Source organism: Frieseomelitta varia, unplaced genomic scaffold, assembly GCF_011392965.1.
Source record: "Frieseomelitta varia isolate USP_RPSP 00005682 unplaced genomic scaffold, Fvar_1.2 scaffold_343, whole genome shotgun sequence".
In the NCBI taxonomy this organism is placed as follows: Eukaryota; Metazoa; Arthropoda; class Insecta; order Hymenoptera; family Apidae; genus Frieseomelitta; species Frieseomelitta varia.
The window spans coordinates 401,803-426,392 of record NW_025110083.1 but is presented as its reverse complement, the minus strand read 5'-3'; the positions used below and the strand labels follow the sequence as shown (position 1 = coordinate 426,392).

Below are 24,590 nucleotides of genomic sequence, written 5' to 3'. Positions count from 1 at the left end.
TCCCAAAATTATAGTATTTTCTCAGTGTTAAGTATATTTAAGTAAAGCAAATAATAAATTTATTACGTCTCAATAATTTCTATCCGGTGATATCGTACCGACGAGTTCAAAAAGAAAGCGACGAATTATTGTACACGGTTTGGTCACTCGTTATGGTCCGCAATCAATTGCCAGCGCAAATGGTTAATATTCCTTCTTTCCAATATTTTCTACAGATTCCTTTATTACCAAGCAAAAGTCAAATCTCTTGACTAAACTTGCCGGTTTCTGGATTAAATTTTACTTTCAGTTAAAAAAGTTATAGCATTAGGAAAGAGTGTTAAGGGAAAAGTATCTTGAATAAATTAACTTTGACTGGCTGAGAAATGATATTATTGTTGAAAGAGCAAAAAACGCGGGAGATGGATTGAAAGATCTACGAAGAGAATAGGAAACGTGAAATATAGTCAATATGGAATGTGTACAATAGTTCTAAAGGATCGAAAGTACAAATTATACGTTAAACAAAAATTAAATGAAAGAGAGAGTCATTGATATTATAGAAACGTTTGGTGGAGTATAACGTTGGTGAATTCAGTGTTTCGATTAAAGTAATTGGATTAACCCACACGATAATATGATGACAATAGTGAATTATTAATTCAAGTAGGTTGGAAATGCAGATAATTCTCGAAAATGCAATAATTTAATATGCCATCTAGTTCTTTAAAGGCAGAGTTCTATCGGAATTCTGTAAGTTTATGAATTTTTGCATTAGATTCAAAATTATTCTCAGAATAATTGTACTAAAGCTTTGTATTTTTAATACTCAATAGATAATAAAATTCCCTCTTACGTAAAGTTCTGCTTCATTTTTCCAGTTTTGTAAGAAACGCTTATCCTGAAACTTCTGAACATGAATTACACTTTCAATTACAAATTAATCAACAATGTTAAGTTTATCAAATCACCGAACGAAACGAGCTCTGTCTTTATTAAAGTTCCCAACGATTTAAAATCCTTGTATTCGCGTGAACTCGCTTTCGCTCCCAATATTTATAAATCCTGCTCGCCGAAGTGAGTTCACGTAATGTACATTTTACAGAAAAAAACGTTGCGCATTACGCTTAAATCCACTTATCGTTTTAGGTATCACAGACACCTTTCGTGGAAGGCGCGCGAACTTGTTATTTATCGTTGCTCGTGCTTTTTATTATCGATTGGCAACGGTGCTCTCGTGCTCACGTTCTTTTTCCACTCGATCGACGATTTTCAATGATCAACGCAACGCTAACGTACCGTGTTAAATCTCCCTGTAAATTTTAATATTCGTTTAAACGAAAAGGTAAGAAAAATCGACTCGGGGGATCTTTGTCTTCGCCGCGTTAGACTTGTCTTCGTACGAGACCAATAAAGAAATCGGAATGTCGTGTACCGTAAATAGGTTAAGCACTCGTAGACAAGCGTGCAAACACTGGAAAACGTAGGTACGTTCACCGCCATGGATTCGAACACGTGTAAGAGGGATGTTAATGGGCCAACTGCGTAACAAGGCAAATATCAGTATATTTATCTATTAAAAATTGTCAATTTTCATTTTCAGCGCACGTTCAGGCTTTAAGAGACGATGTGACGCGCGTTGAAAACGATAAAACATGTTCCGTAATTTGTGAAATTTCTCGACGATAGATCGAATTTATTACGATTTAGATCTGGATCTTTCTTTCGAGATTTAAGTTTGGAGTTTAATGCTGGACTTTTCAATGTTTTAGATTCAAGTTTTTAGACTCTAAGTTCTCGAGCTTTTCTCGTGAGTTCAAGTGCGACGATATAGATTTAGATTTTTGTTTAGATTATTCAAATTATTTAAAAGTCGCACTCTAACCCTCTCTTACTATACAAGAGTCTTAGTTTACGTAATGATCCTTTACGCGAAAAAGATATTTCTATTGTAAAGCATTATTATATATTTCATCGAAATTTTTCACACGTTCTGCTACTAATTTTTTTATAACATATAGATAATAAGCATCCTAAAACAATACAAAATTGACAATTAAGTATCGTACGAATATTTCTGAGATTCATTGCTATAGCAAAATTGTTAAATTTGACATTCTCGATGAGCTTGTAATAACTTCCATTGATTATTTTAATTAACATCGTCTCTTGGAAAATATGGCGACGAGCTTTTAATGAAAAATGGATAAAATTTAATGACGAAGGTACCGCGACGGGCAATCTTGCGGTTGTAATAAGCCATTACTCTTCCTATCAATTTTCTTGCGCGTAATACGGTCACCGATGAAAGGAAGAAGCAATGAACGTCGGATGAACTAACTAAAAATCAATTCGAGCCGACCATCGTTTCTACAAATCATCGGCCGTCTAACAGAAAATCTATCTCGGCCACGTCGTTTACAGTTGGTCAGTGAAGAAATAATTCGAAGTTGCAGGAACTGACCCCCTTCCCACGAGTATCGACGCCACTTTCATCGTGACTTCAAGTCCTGTAAATTTCAGTGATCGTAATCAACGATGCGGCGGAATTCGTACTTGAATACATTTCTACCTTTGATTGCAATACGCTGAATAAAATTCTCAAGCGTCAAGTATTCTCATCTTCAAACAAATCTTTTAACTACACGAACTCTTTTTGTATCATACATGAAAGGAGAAAAGGCACAGGTAAATCATACATTGAAATTCTCTCGTTCACTATTTTCTAAAGATCAAGAAAATATTCGAAGACATTATTATAAATATTCCTAAACTAGATCAGAGCTATTATAAATATTCCTAAACTAGATCGTTCACTATTTTCTAGAGATCAAGAAAATATTCGAAGACGTTATTATAAATATTCCTAAACTAGATCAGAGCTATTATAAATATTCCTAAACTAGATTGTTCACTATTTTCTAAAGATCAAGAAAATATTCGAAGACGTTATTATAAATATTCCTAAACTAGATCAGAGCTATGAATAGAATAGAAGAATCGAATCTGTAAAGTTCGACGAGATTTTCAACAATACATACAAAATTACTATTAAATTATAAATAACTATTATTAAATTTAAATTCGAGGCCCAAAATTTCCATATTATCCACATTTAGAATAAAGATTCTGTAAAATTTGACAGACTTTCTCAACTGTATCATACGCTACGATCATCGTTACGCTCGTCTCTCATTTTTCACGTCAAGATAAAGAAATTTTAATCGGGGTATTCGAAATAGATGTCCGTGACACAAATATTCTAAAGTTCCGCGTTATCGATGCCTGTATAAACCAGAAGAAAATGGAAAGAATAAGGCGAAAACGGGCGAGACGGTAGTATCGAAGAGGCGATACGAAATGGCCGAAATTGAGGTTCTCCTTGACCGTGGCCGATCCGTTAAGGTAACGTAAGGAAAGGTGCGGTAACACGAGGTAAGATAAGGGCGTCATGCGTTGGTTACCGTTGGGTGGCGCTGGATGGTTCGCTTGGAATGTCGTTTAGCGACTTCCCTCTCCCACCATCGTCATCCAGAGCTCTTTCTTCGGCTTCTCTCCCGGCTTCGTCTTCTCTCCGTTCGACTTGTACGTGCCTTTCATACCCGAACACCGCCGCGTATCTTTGCACACGGCGATTGTAATCGTCGAAGGGCCCTCGGTCGCTATCCTCTGTAGGGAAACAGCAGGTTCGCGGTAATCGTGCGTTCTATTTTATGGAATCGGCGTCTGACTCGATCCCTAATCCCATGAAAGTTGAATTTTGACTTTTAAGAATGAGGAATTTTTAAAAATCAGGGAAATTTCGAGGATATTCTAAGAGATTTAAGTGTGAAAGAGAGATGGTTGTACGATTATAAAGTAATTATGAAATAATATTTGTAGATATATATGTATATATATATATATCGGTATGTTTTTCTCTTCAATTTGGAATCACTTGAATTCGACGAAAGAAAAATTTAATATGAAGATTTGCCCCATTTAAGTATTCTCGATTTTGACGGCGAAATTACCCGAGGAAACAATAATTGTACTAGAATAACTTACGAGGCAAAGTATTTAATGAATTCTGAAATGAAATTTAAGAATCAAAAATTTTTAATAAAAGGAAAATGTGATAGGAAAAATATTTAATAAAAGAAAAATCTGAGACAAAGACAGTGCACAAAAGGGAAGTGTATTATCGAGCCGATGCGTGCAAGTATACAATTATTTCTTACCCGAAACTGCGCGTTTTATCAAAAATTCGATACACCGTATCGCGCAACATTTGATCAAATTTTTTACATCAAATTTGTCAGGCATCGAAAGTTCTCTTAACACTTTGATTACGATGATATCCCCCCCATAACACGTTTCAATACCGTGATTATGCAAAAGTTAACGAAACGATTACGTGGACCGCGAAAAGACAACCATGAAAATTCGTGATACACGCGAGGCGATCGGCAATTTATTCGGGGTTAATGGTGGCATGAAACGGCAAATCATCAAATATTGCGGCTGAATGAACGGCGAAATAACACGTTCTTCGAACGGACCAGCTGTAACCATTCCGAACTAATCCGCGGCGTAACAGTGGCAATTACTGCTTTTGCGTAAGTAACGGACTGAAGATTACCGATGATTACCACCTCGGCTATTCCTTTATCGACAGCTCACTCTCACGCTACTTCTTCCCCATAACGCGCGTACCCGATTGGCCGGCTTCGAAAAAAGAAATGCGTATTTTTAGGATTCGAGCAAAGCGCAACACTCGCCAACGCTGTCCAACAGCGCGATAAATAACGGAGAAATATGTATTTACAGGGTGGGGATTAACGTTTTAGCGTGGGTTAACAGAGGTACAGTTATAAATTGATACACGGTTGATGAATTTAACTGAAGGATTAGATGCCTTCTGAGAGACAGAGAAAGAGAGAGATACAGTAGTCGTCTCGTGTCGATGTAAATTTCTGTCGTTCATTCTTTGCTGTATTTACTTTTACGTTTAAGACAATTTTCGAGAGAAAAGCTTGATGTCAGCATAAGTTCGAATCGATGAATAATTTTTTCTTCTGCAGTCGAGTTTTCTGATGGGGACTCTCGTAACGAGAGTTACGACGAGAGAGAGAGAGAGAGAGAGAGAGAGAGAGAGAGAGAGAGAGAGAGAGAGAGAGAGAGAGAGAGAGAGAGGTAGTTCGGTAGTTCGTGGAATCGCTCATGGACTCGAGCGTTGCGAGACGCGTAATTCTGAAAGTCAGCTGCGACGAATTTGACTACTTTCTAAATTTTAAACGGCCGCCTTTCGTTGTTCCGTCGTAAGGCCGAAATAGATAGGCGGTAAATCACTTTCTAATCTACAGTAGAAACAGATGACGAGTCGTCGTCAGACGAGTTATCGCCAGATCGCGAATTTTCATGCATTTGCGGAGAATTTTCTGGTTTGTACGGAATGCGTACACTATGAAAAATATGTACATAAAATATCCGAAGTAGGTAATCAAACAGTTTTCTATCGATTCTCAAAAATATGAATTTGCATAAAAATCTGCATGAAAGTCTACTAATGAGTATATTAAATTTACACGTGTTATTTCATAACATCAAGCGGACTCTAATCTTGTCAAATAATGTGTGATTAAGCAATATATATAAATATTTATTAATTAACTCTCCTATCTACGACAGACAACATTGAAAAATCGCAAAAACACCTAGTTACCTACAATTATGTAATAAAAAACTAACGTAACGTTGATCAATATTTTACTAAATATTTATTTTTGAAAAAAAAAACAGCACCAAATTGAAAAGAAAATATGTGTTGAAGTGATATGATATCATCCGACTCTCTCCAAAGAGACATTTAAAAGTGTCTTAAAGAAAACAATCAAAGTCGTATAAATTGCACGCTGAAAGCGATTTAACGCACCTGATGTCATGATTAGAGACGCACGAACACACCTATCGAGAGATTTTCTCGGACGTCTAGCTATCTGATCATAGCCTAGAGCGAAATCGATTAACAAAAGTTCACAAAGCGCAGTAGGAACGAGCAAACTGTTCCGGCTGTTGCTCGGTGATAAATAACAATTAAAGTCAGCCAATATAATTATGAAATGTACACATGCAACAATTAAAATTCGATCAGATTCAAGAATATTACCGAAATTATTCTATTCCATTGTTTAAATTCTTCCTTCTTTTGTAGAACTCAGAATTTTTTATCGCAACTTGATAACTGGTCTCGATAAAAATTAAATTTGCAAGTACTGCAAATTTTTATGGCACACGTGAATCTTAAAGCATGGAGGAAAATTGTTTTTTTATAATTGCCACCTTTTTTTTTTATCTATATTAGTTTTCCTTTCAGTGAAAATGAGAAACAGTCAATTGATATTGAATGGGCAGTTTAAATTTACTTAAAATAGTATATATAATATATAAATAGTAAATATTTAAATAGTATATATAAATAGTAAATATTTAAATAGTATATATAAATAGTAAATATTTAAATAGTATATATATAAATAGTAAATATTTAAATAGTATATATAATTAGCGTTTACATAAAATAGCGAAAAATTAATAAACTGATAAAAAAAAATTCCGAAATTAATATCACCAACGTACAATCGAGTTTCCCAATTATTCTCCGACGTAAATTTACTGTGTAATTTTAACTTTTCACTAGAGAAAGGGAAAAAAGGAAATCCTCAGGAATGGGAAAAATTTCAAACCCCTAATCGCTGGCACTTGCGGAAATATCTGCAATTTGCAGTTTCGTCAGCTGCGTTAATTTGCGTTTATTCCGGGCAAGCGAACATCGAGGCAAACATATTATCGAAAGCCGCGCTGTGTAACAACTCTGCGAGTCCGCAAACGGATCGGTCGATCGTTTAACGCGATCGGGTAATCGATGCGCTTTGCGGCGGCGTTAATTCCTGTTGGCCGAGCAGGCTTTACGATTCCGTTTGGTTTACCGATTTCTAGACCGCAGGCCGTGGTTTTCACTGATAGATGGCGATTGAACGAAACTGAAAAATGAACGACGGAAACCTGCCGCGGCAAACTAGTTCCCCGTGCACCAGTAAATTCTTGTTGCGTCCGATGACAAGACACGATGCGTGTGATCGGTAAAATAGGCCTGCGGCTTCTTCTATAGAAACGAGAGGGAATCTTTACATTATTTCGTTTTGCTGTGTTCCTTCTTTCGTATTGGTTTCTGTTGTTTTCTACGCACACGTATAGCGTGATCTTCTTTGCGAGGAAAGATGCAATCAATTTTTAGACAGAAGAGAATTTAGTACTTGGCGGTTAGATTTGAATTAATGGCATATTTTTATGTTATTTATTTTATATATTTGTATCATTTTTATATTATATAGTTCTATAAATTTAACTAGAAAGCAAGAATTTCGGCTTAGATTTTTTTTTATTAGATTTTGTTTGCAGCTTCTTGAATTGAGAAGTTCAATATCTGTATCTCCACGTTAAATCTTTCTTTCGTGAAACATTTTCTTCGTCAAATGTTCCAGCTTGTAAATTGCTCTGTCATAATTGCCACTTTTACTAACCATACCTTACATTCATTTTGTGCGTGTGTTTTGTAATTATCTTTCTTTTATACTCTTTCTTCAATAGCCTGAGGATAAATCAACTGTTCGAAAACCGATGTCGGTTTGGCCATCAATCGAAACGAAATCGAATCCTTCGAGTAGGTGTGCAAGAATCGTGTGGAGTGATTATCATCTTTCTCGCGTTGGAGGCTATTAATCAAGAAATCCTCGAGACGCGGTTTTCGGTGCGAGCTCAAACAACGTCGACAAGACGAGCGTACGTATCTCGACGTGGATCTTGAGGATTCTATTTCGAGAAAGCTGAATTATTGAATTTATTTTTGGCTAATGAGAAACGACCGATGCGATCATTTCGGAAACGATGGTTTATTCTAGGGAATGCGAATTAAATTAAACCGGAGACTTTCGTCGCCAAAGTAAATGTAGTTTCAATGAATCGACGCTGCAAGTGTTTAACTACGATCGAACATGAAATCGTTTAAAAATCTTCCACGTAATATTAAAATTATTGACACACGATTATTGAAATAAAAATGAGAATGACTCGTTGACTAAAGATAGTTAAATAATAGTATGAATGTCTAATCTCAACATTCCGATGCTTCTAAAAATAAGCATTTAAACGTTTTAATGTTTCCGAGCGTCGCGCCGGAGAGACTGCAATTCTCTAAATACTATTCAAATCTGTCGGCCAGCAGCGTCGGATTCTCTAAATAACACGAATACCTAATTCCAATATTCCGGTGTTTTAAAAGAATCACGAACGCACGATCTTGACTTTGAAAATAAAGATTGAACACTGAGAACAAGACAATTTCCAAAAAACAAGCTCCGAACTGCAGCCGAAAATTTGCAATTTTAGTGCAATGAGAGTAACGATAGTAACAACGAACGAAAGAAGAGAGGAGAGGAGGAATTCCCAATTTCGTCAGAAGTTAAATAAACATGTCTTTGTACAGAATGCGCTCACAGTGTGAATTTACAGATGATAACTATCTTATGATTAATCTTATGATTAACTAAAACTAAACGCAAACTTACAATTAAGACGCACGCATCCCACGATGTCCCTGTGAGATCCTTCGTCGTTCCACGGTGCCCCGCAAGATCCCTCGTCGTCCCACGGTGCCCCGCTGGGGGGTAAAATAGTTTACTTATCAACTAATTGTCCCTACAGTTCAGTTTAGACCGTGAAATAAAAAAAGGAAAGAAATTTGCACGATCCAAACTGAACTGTAGGTTGCGTAGTTCTTAGCTCGATATCGTTTTACAAACGTTAACGATATCAATTACCAAGACCCACCACGTGGAGGTGACTACGCACGGGTCTCGTTATACTACTGCATTGTAAATCAGTACTGTTTTATATATTTGTCACACCATTGTCATGATTTGTATTGAATTTAAGTAATTTGGAAAGAGAAAAGATGTTGGTAAAATAAGGCACAATTATTTGATCAATCTAATGACTAATTTGAGATATTGAATAAATATTCATGTTTGACAAATAGTAAAGGATTAAATTATTTTCCTTATAGATTCAAAGAGAAGTACTGAAAGTATCTAATAATATTTAAATAACAATAGTATCGTTAGACTAATGTTATCCATGTACATCCAGAAATATAACGTATATTATGGTAATTATTAAAGAATATCTCATGGTAACTATCAAAGTATATCTTGTACAACCACGATACAAGTCATGGCAATAGAGCTTGTATTCAAGTACAAATAATCACGATGATAATGAAAATAATTAAATAATTACAAAAGTGATTAAAATAATTCGTTAATGATGCGAAACCGTTAATTAAAATTTGTTAGAAATGTATTAGTGGCTCGATTACTACAAATGATTAATTAAAAATTTTAAACGGTACTTAGAAATGTTATAGAAGAGAATTTATTGTTTAATTGTTACAAATAAATTATTTGAAATATTAGATAACGTTTGAACAATTAGAATATACAGGAATATTATATGAAAATTTACTTCTAAAATTTGTACACAGCGAAAGTTCCATTCTTACTGAGCTCTCATTTCCGTATCGATCGAAATTATACCTGACCACGTTGATCGATCGAAACAGTTTACTAAAATTAGAAAATAGAAACGCAACAAATTCTCAACTGGAAATTTTAAACAGCTGTTGGAAATTTTAAAGTTTAAGTGGAAATTTATGTATAATTTTTATATCGACATATAAAAATTTTCGCTCGTTTATTGTTTCAGAGAGCAAGAAATATATGTATTATAACTATCTATTCCGTTATTCTAAACAATATAATGTAATTATTGCAAATGAATTATTCAAACTATGAAACAATGCTTGGGAATTCAATCACTAATTCAACTGTTATAAGCAAATAGTTAAAATTGTTAAATAATATACAAAAATATCATCGAAATGCATTATCTTGCAGTTTGAATAATCCATTTGAAACAAATTATTTTATTTCTACAATATTTCTAGACACTGTTTAATAATTATCACGACTCTTATATTAAACGATTAAATAATTAAATTAATTAATTCAATAATTCAAAGTCATTCCTCTCAAGTACATTGTTCAAGATTCTTATAAATTATTAAATATTTAAACGGCCGTTAAACGTTTAATTAAGATTTACACGATCGGATGTGCGATTAAGCCCTTGTCCTCGGCCGTGTCTCCTTCCTCGGCTCTCGTGCCGAGTGTGTTCCAGTGTCGAACGCGTCTTTTCACAACCGACGACGACGCCTCTCACTGGTGAATGGAGTCCGGTGGCGTAATTACAGTGGCAGAATTTACACCGGCATAAATTACGGGCCGCGAGTCGACGACCTATAACTCTCTAGCTAGCTGGCCCGTTTTCACCTTAGCGCGAATTAATTGTGGCTGCTGGCGTGAATGGGCATTGACGGGAAAGCGAAATGGCTGGAAACGTACCGGGGAACTCATTTCTGGCCGCGTTTTAATTAATACGTTCGCCACCTGCCGCGAGGGACCGAATATGATAACGAACCCCCCCCTCCGCGTCGTCGAGTGTCGCGACCTGATAATATAAATACCTTAAGTCGTATCCACGACGATTTTTTTCCATATGCGATTTGAACGTATGTCGAATGTAATTATCGGTGGTGCGTGGCTGAATTTCTTGTAGAAATCTTTTGATCTGATCGTACAGTGGCTCGCGAAAGTATTCAAACATTTAAGCACCGAAAGCACCGAATATCTATTTTGATATTTTATTAACGCTGTAGTTAGAGCGAAAGACTGATTGTAAAATTAGAAAATATTTATTGCAAATATGTATTTAGTAAACGATTGGTACATAGCGTTGAATTCTTATTTGTTTGTTTCAACTTTGATTAATATAATTATATATAATTATAATAGTCGAATCTTATGTAAACAACTTATGTAACGTGTTGTTTAACACTCATTAAAAAGTTACTTTAACACTTAGTAAAAGGCTTTCGTGAGCAATGTTGAATCAGGAGAATCAGCAAAATAAATCTCTTTTTACTTTTTACTTTTTTATCCCTCTTCGCCAAAGACACTTGGTAACGCGTTTTTTTAGAAAATTTTCTTCTATCGAGAAAACTATCTTGAAGTTTTATAAACGAGGCATTCAATGTATTTATACGTCTTAAATAGTTCGTGAAATAAAACAATGCATTTGCGTATGAAAGAAGATGCCAAGAATTTTCATCAACATCAATTAAAAAGTTCCTTACTACGAGTTTACCATGCTCCCTTCTTATATGTAATAAATATGTAATTAGTATAGTCTCTTCTTCAAAATTTCATTGAATAAAATGCGACGGCGAGAAAATAGTTTGGATTACAGTTAATTTTTAACAAGAAGATTACGTTTTCGAAGATGGATTCTTCAATGATTTAGCATCGTTTGATTTAATCGACACGTGCAATGAGGAGGTATTGGATTAATTATTGATCCACTACGGAATCTTCCTGACGTTTCTTCGTACCGCGAATCTAATTACATTTACGTTACTTAATAATTTCTCTCTATCCCTAGTAACAAGAAATATTTAATGATTTAACGTTCGAATCTTCCATTTGATACAACGTTCCGTTACTAGTTGATTAACTTCTCTATAGCTAATATTTCTTTGATCACTTGATCAATCGTTAGACAGACACTTTGATAAAAAGAAGAATTACTGCAAAACAGTCTTATATAGTACCATGTATATCTATAGTGAGAAAAACTCATTAATTCCTCGAATTGAAAATTGTCTTGGCTAAAAAAATTTATCTTATCTTTGAATTATTAAATTTTTTTCGAAATGAATTACCTTGGTGTTCACGTTATTTTGAGATGAAAGAGATGTCAGTTCAAACTTTTTGTATTAATAAAATTCATCTTTTATTCAAAGAATCCGTTCGAGCACTAGTCTTCTACTGCTAAAATCCATTTAAAATCAATCTTTCGAAGTTTAATTTTTACACAGATTAGCTTAAATTTAAATTGTACTACAAAATAAAATAGGAGGGATTATTTTTCGTAGATAATCAAAAATGTAAGATCAATGAAAATGTGCCGAGTGAACCATGATAACAGCTAGAAACAAATTTAGTAGAATTTTTTACAAAATTCGAATCCTAAAAGTTCCGACTTCTGGTAAATTTAAACTTTTATCAAAATTAGTTTAAGTTACGATCGATATTACACGATTCTCTTTTGTAGAAGTAGAAGAAATCATAATGAAGTATAAGGAATTATAGTTTGCATTGGAACCGGAAATGTAGAACAGATAAGACGTATTCACTGTGTCTACATTTTCCTCAAAGACTGTAACCTTAATGCATTCTCATTTTCTAGTTGATCCTACAGCTCAATGAGATTTCCAAAACTAACCTCTTGCGCTGGAATGACGTGAGACGCATGTCGAGAATTTTTTGTCCCAAAATTGCAATTGCTATTTTCTCAGTTTTAAGTATATTTAAGTACAACCCAGGCAAAACAAATAATAAATTTATTACTTCACGATAATTTCTATCCAATGATATCACGGTTTGGTCACTCGTTATGGTCCGCAATCAGTTGCCAGCTCAAGTGCTTAAATAGAAAAAAAAAGAAAAAGATAAGACATACACCATTTCCCGCAGTAACACTCCGCGAAATCACGTCTAATCGGAAAGAGTTAAAGACCCTAGAAGGGTTGAGGAGCGCGTGTCGGTCGGGGAGTTCCTCGGTGATTCGCGTGGTTCGCAGCGTCGCGTCGCGTTGGCAGCGTCGCGCCAGCCTCTGGGGTATATCTCTCCTATTCGCTCGGTCGTGGGACGTCCCCTCGTGAATCGTGGCCGCTCGATCGTCTGGTGGGGCAACTCTAGGAGTAGTTGCACGTGGTGGTCGCGTATCCTCCGGCGAAATTTCGGTCGCGTCGTCTGTACGCGTGCACAAACTGGAGAGGAGGTCTCTCCCTCTCTCTCTCTCTCTCTCTCTCTCTCATTCTCTCTCGTCTCCGTTCTCCTATCCTTGGCGCTCGTCAGGCTGCAGAGGTCTGGGTAGGGCGAGAATTCTTAAGGCAGCGATGTAGCGGTGGTGGTGGTGGCGATGGTGGTGGTAGTGGTGGTGGTGCACAGCTGCCGACGACGACGCCCGTGTCGCTTTGGTGGTGGTGCCGCCGGTGGTGGTGGATGCTGCTGGTAGTATAGTAGTAGTAGTAGTAGTAGTAGTAGTAGTAGTAGTAGTAGTAGTAGTAGTATTAGTAGTAGGTAGTAGCTCTTGGTAAGAGCACATCGTACCACCTCCCATTTCGTTCTCTCGTCGTGGCTGGCACACGGCTCTTTAGCTATACTTTCGTACGGCAAGCCGTCGTCCTCGTCGTTCAGTCGGTCGGCCGCTACACGACGCTCGATCAGCCGATCAGCTGTTCTCCTTTTACGCACCGGTTCGCCACCATCCGGACCGCGGCACCGAATCTCTGACACTTCCCTCGCGGTAGCGTAGCCTTCCGACTCTTTGCCCACTTTGATCACCGATTAACCCGTGCCACGTAACGACGCGTAAAGGTGCAAGGATACGAAGGTGGTCGAATATACGCGATCCTCGAAGTTGATGCGCGAACGACACCCGAGAGTCGACTATGTTCGAGCTCGCACGTGGAGCGAACGAGAGGACGCGTGCGACGGCCAATACATCTTTGAAGCCTGTTGTTTCTGACACCATGATCTCTGCTTGGTAGATTCGCGAAAGTGGCACAAGTTTCGCAGAAATGTCGATGTTCAACGCTGATTACCGTTTGGTTAAACTTTGTTTGATCCCGTTTCTGGATCTCTGATTTGCTCTTTTCAACTTGAATTGAAACGTCTCTCGAGTGACGAGGTAAACGCAATTGTAATTTATTACTCGATACAGTTGTCGATACAGCGAGAAACTTGTACAGTTCTCGTTCACCGTTGATCGAAGAAGACCACCAGTGTGATTCGTCGAAGTGATATCGAAGTGCACGCGAGTTTGAGCAAACGAGGATCGTCGCGAAGTGGTGTCACGAGTGAGAACGGATCGTGGTTGTGCGATGTGCGGGAGAAAATAGTGTTGGAAAGTGGTTATCGCGAACGATCGCGTGACTGTCACGAATCTGGCACCGGAACCCGGCAAACTGGAGATCCTAGGGATGTTCCCGCCGCGAACGGAAGCGCCTACAGCCGACAAGCTGGCGCTCTGTTACGCGCCCCACGTTGACATGACCACGGTGATCGAGGTCGAGGTGTGTTTTCATGAAAAATTTTACGATTCTCTCTGTTCGATCCGATCCTCGTTTTGTGAAATATACAAATGATATTGATGATTACTTATGCTGGAACGGATTTTTCGAGGAAGTTTGCGTCATTTCAGGAGTAAAGGTGCAATTATTTGCAGCAATGGCAGGTGGAATTTAAACGTCAGAGATTAAAGTGATAGTGACAGCAATTATCTAAAATTAAACAAGTTAGAAAAGTTTACTTCTTCTAATATTCAATATTTCGTTGACAATGTCATTTAATTATACTTGGAAATTACAGTTGTAATTGTACACACAGTATTATTTTTTTCGGAAAAGTGCACGAAAAAGCATTGCTTCGTTCAGAAAGTAAAGAGTGCTCCAAACTCTTGAGTGGGAACGTATAAAAAAAGAAAAGAAAAGGTTGAAGCAAATATGTAGATTGTGAAACCAAGGTGATGATAGTGATCAACTTTTGCGATTAATCATCTGTTTACCTACGAAAAGATACAAATTATAGCCAATTTCGCAGCTCGAAGAGAAAGAGGATCCTCGAGGAGCGTTTCTTGGAAGCATTATTCATGCACTGATTACTCTCAAGCAATACGTCAAAAATATATGGGAATATAATTCATCATTCACTCGAATTTCTAAAGAGCCACGTCGTGAAATACGATTTTAGACGTAGCTTCATCCTGGATGATGCGTAAGGAGTAATTCGTAGAACACGATCCTTCCTTCGCGATCATAATCAGAAAACAAACATCTACTTCTCTTACGATCCAATCACCGTTGTTAGATTCAATCCAAAGAAGTTTAGCAATGAAAACACGTGTACTAGACTTTCGATCAATCGAGTTTTTCAGAGTCTGTCACGTAACTATCTTCCGCGAGCTTTGAAAATACTGCACCGTGTTACATGATCCCACGATAGTTGGCGGAAATAAAACTTTCACTGCGCGATGAAAAATATCCTCTGCCGTAATATGTTCGAGCAAGGCGTGGCAGAAAATCGAAGTACTATTGGGTACTAGATGCAACTGTTTCTCTGCAATTTAATATTTCAATACAATTTTTTCATTCGCATTTAAATTTCTGTCAAAGTATTGCAGCGTCGATCCTCTGCAATTGAATTAATATCTTATTTTTATGTATATGATAGAAACTAAGAAATATTAGTTAGAAATTATTTTGTAAATATTCTGGTAAATAATGAGCAACCAAAGATTTAAAAAAATATACAGATAGAGGAAAATTACGCAGGGTCAATACTAGAATATTAGAACTATTGATGCGACTTGAAATAAAATTGCAACGGATAGAAAAAAATTTATACTACAACCTACGATAGATTACTAGAACCACAGATGAAAAATTATATTGCAAGGGAATTTAAAAAACGCAACAAGCTTTTACTAGTATATTATTTATAAATTTATTATTTACTTCTTATTTCCAAGCTGCTTGTTTTGATATTAACTTTTTTACTTTTTATTCTTCGTACTAACTTCATGTTCTTCTTTTTCATCGTGTTCTGTGTAAATGTTTGCTCCGCGCATTACACATCTTCGCACCAAATTCGAGTTCCAGCAACCGACACCAAATAAAATTCAAATTACAATTTTCCCAGCTCCGACATGAAAGATGATTAAAAAACGAAATAAGAGAAAAAATTTCGAAGAGTTCACGCGGTGGTTAATTCCTCTTCTAGTCACTCGTTCGTATATCTGCGATCTGTCGATTTCGACATGGCGGCCGGCTTATTGGTTATTAATTATCTACTTGTCATACGCGGCAAGAAGAACGATTTCTCCCGGCGTTACCGATAACTATCTCAACTGGGAAGTTCGGCCACCCGTCTTGTAAAACGAATCGGCCGTTTCCAAGTTGCTCGCCGGCACAAAATTTTTATGCGTGTCAGATCGTTTCGATCTTGATCCGTCGCTCCTTTCCTGACCTCCGCGATCTACGCAGCTCCTCAATTCCTAAATTACTCTCTTCGATTCGATCAATCACAGCGGTGCGCTGGCATCATGACGATTTTCATCTTCCCGAACGACACGATCCCGACGAATAACCGGCATTCGAATTGATTATTCAACGAGGAGGCTCAATCGAGATCGATTGATAGTAACTGGACTATTATCGCTGTGGATACATATATTTCTTTTTAATGTATTATTGCAGTATCGCTGTAATTTTCTACCGTTCCAATTACCTTCTCTATCGTTGCTCGACAGGAAGCGGTTCCAACATTTGCCTATTCGTCCCCTGTATCGTGTCTTTTAAATTCGACTCATTATCAAACTACAAGTTTCAATCGTTTCTCCAAACGATTTCCTCGAGACAGTGTGCACGTAGGTGTACACGTATCGAATTCTCGATCAGTCCATCATGGATTGAGCAATTTATCTACTAGACTGCGGATTTCTATTTTTCAAGGGTACAAAGATGAAATTTATTTTTTAATTGTTGTTAAATATTACAGAAAACACAATACTTGTATTTTGTGTGTTCCACTTACTTATATTTTTTTATGTTATAATGCATTCTATGTGATTTTTAGATAATGAAAATTTTCGGTATCACAAATATTTCGATTTCTTTGTGTTTCATAAAATTGTAGAGTCTGAACGGGAAGGGATACTGAACGAATTTTTAGAGTTTACGTTCACAGTCGTAACATTAAAAACAGAAATCAGTGGTTTAAGTCAAATCTTACTCATCCAATCACCTCGTAGTTGACGCGACTTTTATAATTATCTTGCAACGGGCCGAGATTCTGCCCGGCCGATGTAGATTTCGAAATAACGATTTGGAAAGCGACTTGAAGACCGTCAAGGCCGAATTTTGTCTCGTTTAAACGGCCGGTATCGAGCAGATTAGGGGTTATGATGGTGTTTGGCCAAGTGAGAGTTCCCTTTTATAACGGGCCTTTCCGCTTAATTTTCGGCCTGCCGTTGTTGAATTCCGTTACCAACCGTCTCTCCTCGATAATCGAATTCATCCTCCTGCTGCGTCGCGATTTTATACACCGTTCACGAATCGTATCATACATTTTATCAATCTTATCTTCTGAAACCCTTCTTAAAGAAGAATGGCGGCGGAATTACAAAAGACAATTAAAGGTTTATAAAATATTGTGACGCTATTGTTTTTTTTTAAGTTTTTTTAATTTAGTTAAAAAGAATATGCATGCGTTGAATATTTCTATCTGTCTAATCATCTAATAGATGATTATGTACAACAACGGAAGAATAGATACAACAAAATATCACAACAATATTGGAGCAGATATATCTGTGATAATTATATGCTCATTGTATCGTGTGACGTAAGAACGATATTCGAGTTGAAAATTAACCGAAAAATGCCAGTTGAATGCCAGAAATATGGAAAAATGACTAATATAATTTGTTGTAATGCCAATCGTGATAATTGCTGAATATTCCTTGCGCCAGTTTAAATACTCCAATACAAGATAAATCTATACTGAACATATCACTCAATATAGATTCAGTATATTTTGTATTTTATTAACTTCTTTGTACAAACATCCGCAATGTATTGAGTGACTTTATTTCTAAGCAAGTCTTTGGAATAGAAAAAACGAATAGTACACTCACTCTTAAATTGCCTTACATAATTGCACTTGACAAGCGACACTGATTATGAGAGAGATCGTCGTGCGAATAGCGAAAAAACGGTACGTGTTAGCCCTTTCGAGGCTTATAAAGGTGTATCGAGATCGTATCCCAAAAACAGAAACCTGACACCGATATTTAGATATTCCGCCGATATTTAGATAAATCAGAGGAAGATAGTATCTACTTGATTGCGAGTAACAACACCAGTAAGCATTGCATCGAGTGACCACGTGAATCAAATTAGGTTCCGTTTTCATTGACCGAGAGATCCACACAGAAGCGACGTAATTTTGGAAATTACGTCGATGCTGTTTCGTACTCTCTGTCTCTGACGCGAATTGCGAATTTTGATCGTGAATAATACCTACATCATGTTCGTTCTGATGAGAATAATTTCCGTAACCTTCCGGACAATATATTCACGAAAATAAATAAATATTCATTGGAACATTTTATGAATATATTGTGTGAAACATTTTAAAATTTTATTGTAACTGTAATAAGAATCAACGAATCGATGATCATATTAGATTATAATATAATTATTAATATATTCAGTTTTTGCTCAATCTTCTTGAATTCATATATTAATTTATTACTAAATATTGGTCTTAAATTTTACTAGTATAATCATAATAATCGTCTCGCAAAGCTAATGAAATTTCTAAGTATTTTGTATGGCACATTCTACGATAAGTATATAGAATTGAACGTAGTAACTGAAATAAAATTTTTCCTAAATGCTTAATTCCTGTAATGTCTGAAAACCACAAAATATCTACCTTGTTACGTAAACTATATAAATGAATTTCTAAATCATCTCAGGCCCATCTAATAATATTCCCTTTCATTTCGTTTTTACCAATTATACAGACCGAAAAGTCCATTCGTATGTACGTACATTTTCAAAGGTGAAACATGCTTAATCACAACTCGGCAATTTGCTTCGATGATCTTACGATTTGTGACTGATATTTCATACAATCGATAATTCACAGAGATCCTGATGTAACCAGCGTTTATTAACGGAGATACTTATCGAAATTTTGTAGAACTGTGTGCGTCTTACGACAGATATTAGAAAAAAAAAAAAAATTGTTTTCTCTTCGTGGAAATATCGAAAACGATACGGGTCAGTGTACCTAAAATGGTTCAGAATTGATGATCGAACGCAAAACGATAATTATTTGCTCATAAAAATTTCAAAGGCGATGCAAAACGATTGTAGAAGGCTTGAGAACTTTCTATAACAACGTTCGAACACTGTAATTTTACTCTACCAGAAGCTTCAGTTTCTCTATTCCTGTAGCGAGCTAACTTCGTTAGAAACGTATGTTTCTAAAAAAGAAGAAATATGAAATACTTCGTAGAAACTAATTCTACTGAATTTTTTTATCTGACCTATGAAATGGATGGCTGAAAATCGACAATTTCCTTAGATACGTAATTGAAACTGTGCGGATAATCTAATTCGATTAATTTCAATTTATAATTTCATATATGTAGTCAAGTATGATATAGTGTATACTATAAATACAAATGATACATTATGCAGTTTCCGTGACATAGATATAAGTATGATACATCAAATACAGATGTAACGTTGCGGTGTTTCTGAGTAAATAAATTGTCACGTCAAAAATATAAATTACCAGACAAGTTGCATTACCTCATCCGTTTGATACGATAATTAATCTTATTGGATCATCGCAGAGTTGCACATCAGGACATGGGAGACAGCAAGCTTAATTTGATTAAACGAAAAAAAAACTGTTCGATCTAAAGAATTACGTAACTTTTACACAGTTACACGTGCTTCTTCGTATTTATAAATTAATTGATGTTATCGAGTCGATAGATAATTGTAATACTTTGAATCGTGAATTTTTGAATTAGGTGATTCAATTTTAAGATCTTCTAATTTAAGTTAGCGTATTTTACAATGAAAGAATTAAAGAGCGTATTAAATAATTTAACCGAAATTGTGGATCATCCGCAATCCAACGATATCAATTAAGAACTAAAAATTGATAGATTTTGTTCACCTGCCGTTGTCCAAAGTATTTCGAACTTCCTCATCCATATGCCACAAATAAACTGCGGGTTTTTATGTATTTTGTAAAAAATTGGAACGCGAAAAAAATATACATGTAATATGAAAAATATCCCAAGTAGAATATTTTTTACAATATACAGCAAATAAAACAAATTTCGTAAAAATTAAAAAGAAACTGACAAAATGAAATGAAATATTCGTAAAAATGTAAAGTAAAGATTGATCAGATAAATTAAAGAATGAAGGAAATCGCGAATTTATGAATGCCTGGAACGGATTTCCTCGTAGCTGCTCGTCGCATTTGATAACCATTTTATCGCGTTATCAAAAAATTTGTAGTCAAGTATCGTTCGACTTTAACAGGATTTTTTTCAAGAAAGATCTGCACCACGCCTATATTCTACCCTATTTACGTTTCGTTACACGCGAAAAGACTTGTATAGTATTTATTCGCGTTTATGTTCACCATCTTTGAGGAATAAGCACCGATGTCTCGCTTATAGTAACGGCAGACCTCCAACGCGGCACGATTTCTTTATCTTTCTTTCTTCTCCCAATTCACATTAATCACTGCAATTACCGGTGGCCAGTAATTTTTTAATAGCGGCGAAAGTTACGCACGACGACGAACGCGTATGTGTATTGACGAACAGAGGTCTATCTTCGCTCGATTTTATTATGGTTATTACTTTTTATTTGCTGCGTTTTTTTCTTTTTTCCCTTTTTTTTTCGTTTCTTTCTCATTCAACGAGCTCCGATATATGTATGTAAGATTGCTGGGAACGATTGAGCTTACGAAGAACAATTTTAGGTCTCTGAACGCGGACATATTTTTATAAATTGTACCCTCCAAACGCACTCCTCATTTTTAAAACTAACAAAACACTGATCGCCATAAGGTTAAAATCGCTTGCTCTCTGTTTTCCACGAAACTTCATTAATTTAATCTTCCTTTATTCTCGTACTCAACAAATTATTTTATTCTCGTTCATGTTACTTTAACATTCTTCTATCCATTCGTAAACTGACATTAAAATCGACCAAAAAGATATCCTAAATGGAAATATATATAAATATGTTTCTGTCACAAGTATTAGCTGTATTTAAAAAGATGAGAGATTAAAGTTTCAGAACTCAATGATACACGCTGTCCTAGATAGATACGGAAGTTCGTTCTAAACGGAACTGCGAACGTCGCAGAAATGTCTGAGCTCTACCACTAGATACACCCTAAAATATCGTTTAAATATAATAAACATTAACACACGGTAGAACTCGTCTGACAATTGGTTTATACAATTGAAATTCACTCGTTTTTCTCATATTCTCAAGTACTCATATTCGAGCTCGAAAATTACGTCTATATATAATAAGTGGAGTTTGTACAAACAGAGTTCTACCGTATGATAATAATGTATGCAGTCGTTAACAATACGTATTAACAAACATTAAGGAAGTGGATGTTTTCTTTGAACAGGACCGACTGACTGGTCACGGGGGCATTTCCTCGCTGGGCGGTGGAAATTCCTCGCCGTATTCCGGCGCCCATCACCACGGTCACAGAGGCAATGGAAACGGGAGCGGGATGCCCCATCACGGGGGCGCATCGTTGCCCACTGCCTCCGATTTTCAACCACCGTACTTCCCGCCCCCGTTCCCCTCGCATCATCACGCGCCGGCGAGTCCTCAACATCCGGGCCTTGGCCAGCCGCAACATCTCGATTACCTCGTCGGCGATCCGTACACGCAAACGCTCAACACGTTGCATCAACATCACTACAATCACTTGAGCGTCGCTGTAACGACCGGTCAGAGGAGCGGCGATCTCAGGAGGGACGCGGAGAGCATCCACGTGGTGAGTAGTCGCTTCGATGAGCTGTTAGCACAATGTGGTGTTTGAAAAAAAAAAAAAAAAAGAAAAGAAAGTCTGCAATAGTGAGTAGTCCAACAGTATCGTTGAGTCGCAAAAAAGATTCTATGTAAAGATTTTATGTAACGTGCTACAATTTAGGACGGTTTAATTTCATTTTGTGTCTCACATTCTTCGTGATGGCAGAAGATTGTTCTCAACATTTCTTGTAATTCGACTTGTATTGTGACATGCAACTTGAGGATGTGTAATTCTTTTTTTACATATGTTTAATAAGTAGATCGTGAATTTTTATGCATTTATAGGAGATTTCAAGTGCGTAGACAAATAATATGGAATAATATATAAAATAGCCAACAAGTACAGTTCTTTTTATGTTATGTGATAGTAAAGGAATCTTTATACCCAAGTTCTATTTTCTTTCATTTGTATTCTCAAGAGTATGAATTTATAGCATAGAGATCCATAGTCATAAATATCTTATAAAAATCCCCTTTGTTGTATTAATTAACGAAATTAAAAAGGGCCCACATTCTCAGAAACTATACAAATGAATCTAAATTGACTATTCTAATTCCAATTGATTCCAACAATAACTTACTTTTAACAGAAAAATGAATTCAATAGAAAAAGTTTAATTTCTTCATTCTCAAAACTACACGCAGCATAAATGTCTGTTCTTTTAAAATACTTTGAACAGCTTGTCGTACGAAAAAGAAAAAAAAATTATAAAGCATCGCCAGAAATAAAAATTAGATCAAACCGAAAATTCGAAGTTCGTGATGTAAAAAAATTACAAAGGAATTAAAATTGATCGAATCACTAGATTATGGATGCTGGATCTCGCGATCATACGCAAACGCTGCCGAGGTTTTGCGTCAATGACGTTGCGCGATCATTCGACAAATTTATATTCCGATTCTAAGAAGATAACACGCTCTTGTGCGTTGCATCATTAGAAATATGAATATCTAAATATGCTGAATCGCACAGCACAACCGGTATAAAATTGCAACGACGTCTCGTCGGATCTTGTAATTATAATAATTCACTGCGAGACGCGTAAAGAGTACGGAGGAGAACTGTCTCTAGTTTTGCTTCACAATATTCATGAGGTAAAATTTTAAAATATAGGCGTAACCTTCTTCTTCTTTTTTATAACAAAGAGTGTTGTTAGGCTACACAGATCACTGATATACAGTTCGGAATTTTATCGCTTTCCCATCATCACGTTCGTCACGATCCTATGGTAAATAGTCATTTACAAATGCCATTTGCCGTGCATTAGACTCACGGTAATTAATACTTTTACGTTCCGTTGAAAAACGAAAGATTGATATCGTTGCTAAGTAGAAACTCGACGTTGTCGGAGTCAAAGGTTCGCTTAAAACGATCATATACAATCTTGGGATTACCTGTTAATTAGAATTTTTCTTCGATTTCGCGATATACATATTTTTAATATTCGTAAATATTAGCCTAATCAATTGGGGACACATTACATGTTTCTGAGGTACTAGTATTTTAGAAATATATGTTTCTTTGCAGAATGTATGTAAATCTCTCTAAAAGTCACGTAAAAATTCATTTTCAGTTAGTTAGCCTGATCAAATGAGTTTCTAGCAGTTGAATTAACTCGTTTAAATACAAATTCCTACTTATATAAATAAAAAAATAACAAATGATAAGAATGGCCTCTCAATGTACATAAACTCTTCGTGTAAACGAACTACATAGATCAATTAATTTACAAGTGCTTCAATTTCTTTAAAATTTTAAAAATTGCGAAAGAAATAGTGACAATGAGGTGTTGGACAAATATTAAGCGTATTAAAAAAAAAAGGGATAAATGTCCATAGCGTGTCAATTATGTAAAACAGCCTGAAACAGAAAATCTAGTACAATACAAAGAAATCAATCAGCAAAAATTCATTCTAAACGCATACTATTGAAAATATATCGCGACATGATATATTTCCGCGACTAACTATAATACTAAATACCACTCAGTTGCTCCGATAATCCTACGGAAATAAAATTCATTAATCATTCGACTACGAATCTCCAATTTTTTTTTTTTTTTTAAGTCCGAGTAGAAAGTTTTCGGTTGTTGAATATTGCAGCAAGTACTCTACTTCCAATAAGAAGGCGTTGCCGCATTAAATTTACCACATTACGAACAAAAGAAAGAAATGCACGTGCGTTACTAGACCTCGCGGAAATACAAGATGGTTCGATCGTCGAGGTATGGGCCTCGTGGTTCGTGGTTCGCGCGTAAAATCGAAGCGCGCGCGAAGATCCGGTCACGTGCACGTCCGGCCGGCTCATTAGAAAAGGCGCGCGGCGTGTTATTTGTAGGACGACCGGTTGAACAGCAGGGGGACGCATAATAATAGCCGGCTATCGATCTATTAGACGTATCGCGCGGCCAATAAGTCGGCCCGTGACATCGGTGATTGCGATCGTTGATCCCACGAAGAGCACGCGAGGAGACGAGACGCGCGACATTTGCATTTGCCACGGTTCTGCGTGCCTGCGGTCCCGCCGGACTTGATGGGCGCGGTAGTACGCGTCAGGTACTAGCGTAACTCGAAAGAAACTCTCGATCATCCACTCCTCTCGACTGCACTCGGGAGAACCGGCTGGCGGAGGAAGGCGCCGATGAATAAAACGACTCTATTTATTTCTGGTAAAACGAGTGAAATCCCTTTAATCCATTGTATTTAATATCGCGTAACATTCGAAATCACA

General features: G+C 36.4%; 1 protein-coding gene across 4 annotated transcripts in view; it reads left to right on the top strand.

Moving 5' to 3' along the window:
* LOC122530461 (transcription factor AP-2-epsilon) overlaps nucleotides 1-24,590 on the top strand; it is a 159,301-nt gene that overhangs the window by 76,862 nt on the left and 57,849 nt on the right. For 3 of the 4 annotated variants that reach the window (XM_043657445.1, XM_043657443.1, XM_043657442.1), the window contains exon 2: nucleotides 21,447-21,824. In XM_043657445.1, coding sequence (XP_043513380.1) covers nucleotides 21,447-21,824 — 378 coding nt within the window. Of the gene's footprint in view, nucleotides 1-13,196; nucleotides 14,273-21,446; nucleotides 21,825-24,590 lie in introns of those variants that run through there. The other variant, XM_043657444.1, reaches the window with a different exon arrangement.